This window comes from Nicotiana tabacum, chromosome 20 (genome assembly GCF_000715075.1).
Source record: "Nicotiana tabacum cultivar K326 chromosome 20, ASM71507v2, whole genome shotgun sequence".
Taxonomy (NCBI): domain Eukaryota; kingdom Viridiplantae; phylum Streptophyta; class Magnoliopsida; order Solanales; family Solanaceae; genus Nicotiana; species Nicotiana tabacum.
In genome coordinates, this window is record NC_134099.1 from 58842777 (window position 1) to 58851362 (window position 8586).

Here is an 8586-nt window from a genome sequence, read left to right on the forward strand (position 1 = left end):
AGTGTTGCAAGAGAAGAAATATATATAGATCAATCGAACACGAAGAATCTTAGGTCAGTTTAAGTCATGTCTTTGCTTAATACATATCAGAAACTTCCTCATAACAGATTCGCTGAATTTAAGGGAATCAGAATTAACTGTGAGAGTAAAACCCAAGCTGTCAGGGAATGTTGTACTCCTATGAAAACCTCTTACACAGAAACTAAATAAACAGTTAACTAGTTGTTGAAAATTTTCATTTTAGGAATTTTGTCGTGCTGTTGAAATCAAACTCAAACTGCGTACATGTTAATCAATGCCCTAACGCTTCCATCCAGTTGCATCTCCAAAATTTAGTTTCTTTTACCCTAATTAATTTCCGTTGTTTCACATGAGACCAACAACCAACATTAACATCTTAAATGAACGTCTCAGGATGAACACAATTTTAATTGCTTGCAATCCTAGTTACTCGACCCTTGACTCTCATTCTATAACTTGGAATGGTTAGAGTGCCCTTACTAGTGTCACTACGACACATCAGCACTAACCGCCTGAGGTCTAACCACACTTGTTGCTGCTATGATAACAAGAACACACAATTTTGAGCTTGTTACTGAGCATTCACTGGAAACTACTGATCTTATTAATTTTGCCGGTCAAACATTAAAAAAGAAATGAATTATTTTCTATAGTTTCTTCAAGTGATCAACACCTGAACTATAACAACTCAAGGGCAAGGCTCCATGTTTCTTGGGTTGCAAAACGCTAACCAAATTCAATAATTAGGCAACGATTGCTGTGGTATCAATTACAAATTAAAGCAGATGCTACAAGAACGACAAGGGAAGGTGACACCCCACTCCCCCCGCCCCCTACCCCACATCCACGTTTAACAATGCACAGGCAAATCTCATGACGTCAAACTATTGCATCTGGTTATGATCAAGAAGTGACATTAAATGAAACTTCTACACCTTTTCCACCAATCCCAGCAACAAAACATTGGAATCCGCATGTCTCTAACTCAGCCATCAGCTGATCAACAACCGTTCCTGATAGCACTAGAAATTCTTGTCAAGGAAACAAGAGAAATGTGCAAAACTTAGCAGGAATTTTTTTTGTTTATGTGAAATATTCTATATAATGGGAAATATTAGCAAATTTATCACCTGCATGTCAAAGGCAAGTACAGCAACAGAAAAGTGAGAAATACAACAACATGAACAACCGCACAAATCCATATACTAGAGTAGTTATGTAATGTCAATCACCTAATCAAATGCTTTTAAGTGCATTAGATTTAGATATCCCTGTTTCAGGAAAATAAAAAGGAAAAACTTGACAAACAGTAAGACTGACATAGAAAGAGTGGGGGTTGAGGGCTAGCTCACTTAATAAGCTTCCTGGCTTCCACAGTTGAGGAGGAGGATTCAAATCCCATCAGTTGCGTAGTATCCCTTCCCCTTTTCCCCTTCCCTTCCTCCTCTCCTGATGTAATAAAAAATATTTAAAAAAAGAAGAGATAGAAACAGTGGGGGACGGAGAGAATACGTAGACAGTAAAAGGTACATAATCTTGATGTTACTGTAGTCAAGATGAGGAATTGCAATCCTGATTTTGAATTATTAAATGGGTTCAAACTCTTTGCTATCTGTAGAACTATGTTAGTCTTGTCAATTTGGCGCAACTATACTTGGTTAACAAAACTATCTAGCAGTATCATATTGAAATGCCCATAAGAAAAGTCAGTGCTTTGACAGCTATATAAAAATACGTTCCTAATAAACACTAGAAATTTTTAATCGTTTTGTGTAATGTTCAGTAACCTACTAAGCAGCATATTCCTATATGAACTGCATTAACCTCAATTATAATCTAGACATTCAGACGAAAAAACTAAGCTATATATAAAGTAGACAGATCAGTTAATGCATCTCCACCACATCAGCCAATGCAGCCCTCTTATGAACCGAGGGAGAGCAGATGCATGAAGTAAAATAGATGTAATAAAAAGTAATTCTTCAGGAGAAGCAAAATCTGATGTGAGAATATCAACACTGAACAGAGAAAGCATATCCAGAACTAAACATATTTTAGTAATGATAGGGAGACAATGTGATTAGAAGGGCATCTATCAGAAGAAAAAAAAATAAAGGATACGTGTAGGTAGTAGTGTCAAAACACAGCCTCCACCACCAGCTCCAGTTAACTTGGAAGATAGTTTGTACTTTAGAGTCGTTCGAAGCACAGATTCTATAGAGGCATGGCTAACGCCCATGCACTGGAGCAATCCTTGGTTCATCTCCATCAACACTCCCAGCTTCTCTTCCTTCTCAGTTATGGCAAGATCATCGGAGACAGGTGACTGAATGATGGTAGCTAACTCGTTGCTGATGGAGTCAACTGCAGTAAACACAGAAGCCATAGCGGTTGGATGCCTCATGATCCTCTCCGAGACGCTAGCTACCAATGCCTTTGTATTTCTTCTGACCTTTGTGTTAGTGATCAGCATTTTAATTGGCATGTTTGTTTTGAGGCATGTCAAATCGCCAGATCTGAACTTGATCATATTTCCTGGCGCATAAAATTTTTCAGGTGGTGCAGTTACCAGATCCTGAAATATTCTTTGAAGAAGCATCTCAAGGGATTTAAGTATTCTATATTTTCTGAATTAAAAAGTAAAAGCAACTAAGTAGAGCATAGTTATGTAATGATAACTTGATGATTCTAGGATAAATAGAAGGAAATTGCCCATCTTCCCCTCCCAAGAAAAAAGTAAAAGAGACCACGGAAAAGGAAATTAGCAGAAAGAAAAGGTAAATGAAAGAAATATAATTTAGGAGCGAGCCTTCTCTACAGATCTTCTGTGGCCAAGAAGGCTTCAGGGTCTCCAATTATTATGTGCTTTTAATTAGATAATCTTTTGTACGGCTCATCATATTAATGAAATAGAAAACTTAGGTTCTAGGATAATCTAACCTAATTATTAATTTTGTTGATGATCAAAAGGCCTAATTATTCCCTCTATCCCATTTTATGCAATAAACTTTCCCCATTAGTCTTGCCCCAAAAGAATGACGAAATTCTGTATTTGAAAAAGATTTAATATTAACATCCTCATTTTACCCTTATTAACATGACTTATTGAGAATCCACTCAATATTTAACTTGATTTTATTAGGAAAGAAAAGTAGGAAGTGACATGTGGAACTCTTACCAACTTTCATTTAATTGTTAATAGTAAGGGTAAATTATACCTTGCATATATTTAGCTTATGTGAAAAAGTCCTTTATTTCTTAAACTTCGTGCATCAAGCATCATCACATAAGATGCGACGGGGGAAGTATATCTTATTTCATGCTGACTAAAAAAGAGAAATTTCTATTTAAACAAATTAAATTGGTAAACCAATACAGAAGAAGAAAGGACAGAGAAGTTATTATTCTCCTCCGTGCAAATCAAAAGCTACTTCCTCCACCCCAATTTAAGTGGCAGTGTTTGACTGGGCACAGAGCTTAAGAAAAAAATACTTTTAAATTTATGGTCTAAAACAAGTTATAGACTTTTGTGTGGCTATAAGGAAGTACGACAGTCTTTTTGGAACAGACATAAAAGGAAAGTATGATACATAAAGTTGAACAGAGGGAGTACCTAATTTGGGTGAGCCGGAACATAAAAGGTAAAATAATCAATGAAACTGCATTTTCTTCTATGAGACGTCACTGATATTCTTAAATTTGCAATTACTATTCCTGAATGCTAATAAGTTTTATATGATGACAAAAGCATGTTTGACATGCTTGCCCCTTCCCCCAGAAAGAAGATATTCTGGCTCCACAGCCTCCTCATGTTTAAATAGGATGAAGCAAAGTGGAAAATCCAATGATTTGTATGGCAGTGTTTCATAGCAATGGTAATATGTTTTATATGTTGAGCATGATATTTGAGTCCTAATCAGTAATTTAATAAGTTCGTTCCCGAACAGAGATATATATTTCAAAAAAAAAAGACGAGATAAGGTTCAGATAACAATTTAAGAATTAGAGAAAACTCCTCCATTCAACAAAAGAGGCTTATAGGAAAAAAATTCAGAAGCCTAATGAACTCTTTTGAAACAATTTATCTTAAATTTATTTCTCATCTCGTTGAACAAAAGAAGATTGCTAGGCTTTTACTATGGTTCCATTACATATTATCTTAAAACAACAATATTAATTTAGGAAGCTCTTAATTCAACTTACTCTTTCTTTTTCTTACTAGAATTAAGTTACAGTCTTAATTCAACTTACTCTTTCTTTTTCTTACTAGAATGCATGATATTTTTAATATTTCTTGTTAACTCCTGCTTTTACATACCTGCTTTTACTTTTCAATCACAAGCTAACTCATTTCACCCAATTTGGAAATAATTTTCATATATTTCCCTGCGCTAATGACTTTTTTCCTTACCTGATTGATTGCAATGGCTTTCTCTCTAATTTCTCATTTAAGGAAACCACACTATATAGTATTGACTGTCACATACCATATGTGCTCACGGTGTTGTCAATACCAGATGGCTTCCCATGAATTATTTTCTCACCCTCAAAAGCCCATTTGTTCAGCAATTCCAACTCACACTCTCCAAATATTTGCCAATCTTGGTGTCTGAAATCCATACTAACTGCATCAGACATAGCAAGAAGGGCTGAAGAGACTGCAACACAGAAAGCTGCAGATGAACCCAAGCCTGATCCTAGTGGAAGCTCAGAATTGACAACTGCTTTTGCTGGTTTGGACCTGATAAAGCAAGTCAAGAGAAGAGAACAATGAGATTTGTGAAGTCTGTACTAAAGAATGCTAAGGTTAACAAGAGGAAAAGAGTTCAGACCCGTGGATTGAGGTGTACAGCCAGAGAAAAGCGGAGACACCACCAGCAAGTCCATTCTTCGCCTCGGGAATGTTTTGTTCATCAACTAGAGAAGCAACTGTTTTAAGCGTCTCCAGTGAGCACGAAGAAGGTGACATAGGAACTTGAGCATCCAAGTTAGGGAAAGCCTCTTTAATTCTTGCAACCGGCCAGGAAAATTCTAAGGACATATCCTTAAGCTGGAGTCTTAATGTTTCGGCATTATCTATTTGCCGAAGAAATTAAGAAGAAAGGAAATGCAATTAGTGAAGCACAAAATGAAGCTACAACTAAATGCAATAGATCACCATGAAAAGGAAAACAGTTCAGGCAAAGCATTCTCTTTCGGGTGTGCAAGAACAATAAGCTACTTAAGTAATACGAATGAAAATGGAAGTTAAATTAATTGAACATTTTCAGATTGAGATATCCATTAGACCATTCTCATTAAGGATTTTAGCATCTGCTACAATCCCCAGAGTTTTCAGTTTGAACTGCAGATAGATGTATGTCAACATCACAACAATTATTCCAATTAACAATCAGTCATATTCCCTTAGCAAAGGAAGTTCGTTAGGTTGTCATTAGATTCCTGGATGAAGTTTCGATGCATTTTTCTTTCTTGATGCGTTTGGCATGATGGAAAATGTTTTCCACGAAAAGTTTCCTTGATGAAATCGTTTCACAACATTTGGTCACCTTGAATTATGGAAAATTTCTCTAATAAAATGATTTCCACCAAAAGGATAGAGATGACTTTCGTAAATTCTTGGTGGATGCATTTTCCTTAGCAAATATCCCAACCCTTACTCCATATCACTTCCTCTACCTCTAATCAACAGTTAGACATCAACAACAACATACCTAGTGTAATTCCAAAAGTGAGGTCTGGGAGGATAGTGTTTATGCAGCTTACCCCTACCTTGTGCAGGTAGAGAAACTAATTCCGATAGACCCTTAGCTCAAAGCAAGCATGCATAACCAATCACAACACAATAGAGAAAAAAATGCAGCAGTGAAAATATCAAAGAAGCAGTCACACCAACAAGATAATAGAAAAACCAGAACAAAAGCAACCAGGTAGTAATAAAAATCTAGGAATATGGAAATACGAGGATAACACTACTACTACTTAAATGAAAGAAAAGACACTCGACTGTTTACTATCCTTCTACCCTAGATCTTGACCTCCACACCCTCATATCAAGGGTCATGTCCTCGATAAGCTGAAGATGTGCCATATCCTGCCTAATCACCTCTACCCAATACTTCTTTGGCCTACCTCTACCTCTCCTCAAACCCACTGTTATCAAATTTTCACACCTCCTCACTGGGTCATCCGGGCATCTCCGTTTCATATGCCCGAACCATTTCAGCCACGCTTCCCGCATCTTGTCCACCATAGAATCCATGCCTACCTTGTCCCGATATCGTCATTCCTGACCATATCTCTCCTGATATATCCACACATCCATCTGAGCATCCTCATCTCCGCTACTTTCATCTTCTGGACATGAGAGTTCTTGATTAGCCAACACTCTACCCCATACAATATAGCCAGTCTAACCACCACTTTGTAGAATTTACTTTAAGTCTTGGTGGCACATTCTTGTTACACAAGACACCGGATGCTAGCCTCCATTTCATCCACCCCGCTCCAATACGATGTGTGACATTATTATCGATCTCCCAGTTGCCTTGGATTGCTGACCGAAGATTCTTGAAACTTCCTCTTTTAGGGATGGCTTGTGAATCCAGCCTCACTTCCACGTCAGCCTCCTAAGTAACGTTATTGGACTTGCACTCCACATATTCTATCTTAGTCGTGCTAAATCTGAAACATTTAGACTCCAAGCTCTTTCTCCAAACCTCTAGTCTAGCGTCAACTCCACCTTACGTCTCGTCAATCAATATTATGTTATCTGCAAATAACATGCACCATGGTACTTCTCCTTGAATGTGATGCGTTAATACATCCATCGCCAAAGCAAATAAGAACAAGCTAAGAGCTAATCCCAAGTGTAACCCCATCACGACTGGGAAGTGACCCGATTCTTCTCCCACTGTAGTAGATTGCCCCGACGTGAATCCAAATTGGCTCTCAAAAATAGACACATGCCTCCTCACCCGCACCTCCACTACTCTCTCCCAAACTTTCACAGTGTGGCTTAGCAGCTTGATACCCCTATATAAGAGCCTTAACGAATAACGAAACAAATTTAGAATGTCCGAAAATAGTCATCTTTTCTTCTTTCTAGTTCATTCAATACAAGGCTAGTCCTGAACACTGCTAAGTCCAATGGAAGAGCCAACAAGGGATTTCGAAAAGATGCAAACATGCATAGTGAGTGAATAAATTAACTATCAAGGGGATTCAACAATTTATATCTATATATACCGAAAATTTATTTTTACCCTATTTGTACTGTGCATAACATCATCTTTAACGGTTTAACTTTCCTTCTCAAAAAACTGGTGTGATGATCCAAAAACTGATATCCTTAGATAAAGTATTTAACATTTCCCATGGAAAACATGTTCCTCTATATGAAACGACATGATTATCACTATCAAACATGTCATTATAATGCAGTATTCAAAAGGAAACAAGGTCCAAAAGCACCTCAAAATTAAGAACCCTAAAGAAAGGGGTGATGAAGGGACAGAGGAAGAGGGATTATAAAAAAGCCTAATACACATTTTGGGCTTAAAATTAGAAAGTGCTTCTGCCAACTAGCATGCAGGAATGTTGGGCCAGGACACTGAAATTCGAAATTATTCACGGTAAAAGTCTCTAAACAGGGCATGTATCTCAAAATTTACCAATCCAGTAAAATCAATTCAGAATTCAGTCATGTCATATACATAGTTAATCAAAATTCAATGCATAGTAGAAACAGCGTCCACATTAACAAAGATTTAAATACGGAGATGGAGAAGGAGAAGAGAGGAATATAATATATATACCAGGAGGAGTAGGGAAGCGAAGGGAGACGTAAGTATAGAGATCAATAGAGGCAGCGACGGCAGTTGATCCGTGAACCACCGCGTGTTCCCCTGTTAATATTATTTTTCCTGGAGCTCTTGTTCTCACCTCCATTTTCTCTCCCCGACTAATCGAGCGTGTGTTCAATGCGTGTGTGTGTGTGTGTGAGAGAGAGAGAGAGAGAGAGAGAGCGTTTATGTACATATTGAGCTGGTCCTCAATCACGTGGCGACTGCTTTTGGCTGAGTGTTGGCACAACTGCACACATTCCAATTCTCTTTGATCCCTCGTTGTTGCTGTCGTTGTGCGTCCATAACATTACTCTTCTTTGCTACAATTTCATTACATATTTGCAGAATCTATTTCGTAACTAATTTTATAATTAGGCACGACGGCAATATGAAGAAATTTTTTTTACTTATATACACGATAATATGATTTTATTTTTTGCACTTCACTATAATTTGATAATCCCAACATTCCATATTATTTGGTGTTTTTACCTTTTCATTTGGTCCAAAATAACTCGTTTTTATATAATCAAGAAATATTAATTTTAGTTTTCAAATTTTCTCTTATTAGTTATCATATATCTTATATTCCCTATGCTCTTTCAACTTATCCACATACAAAGATACAAATTTAATTAAGGATTAACTAGTCAAAATCTTTCTTAGTTTCTAGGAGTAAATAGTTTTTTAATAGGTGTACCAAAAACAAAACACCAAA

At 37.0% G+C, this 8586-nt stretch overlaps 1 protein-coding gene across 1 annotated transcript; it reads right to left on the reverse strand.

Moving 5' to 3' along the window:
• Window positions 1-643: 643 nt before the first annotated feature.
• On the reverse strand, window positions 644-8183 carry LOC107766711 (mevalonate kinase-like). Its single transcript, XM_016585548.2, has 5 exons — window positions 7839-8183; window positions 4854-5097; window positions 4509-4762; window positions 2143-2556; window positions 644-1043 (listed from the first exon to the last, which is right to left on the reverse strand). The coding sequence occupies exons 1-5, from the start codon at window positions 8059-8061 to the stop codon at window positions 925-927; spliced, it is 1254 nt and encodes a 417-aa protein (XP_016441034.2). The 5' UTR covers window positions 8062-8183; the 3' UTR covers window positions 644-924.
• Window positions 8184-8586: the final 403 nt, after the last annotated feature.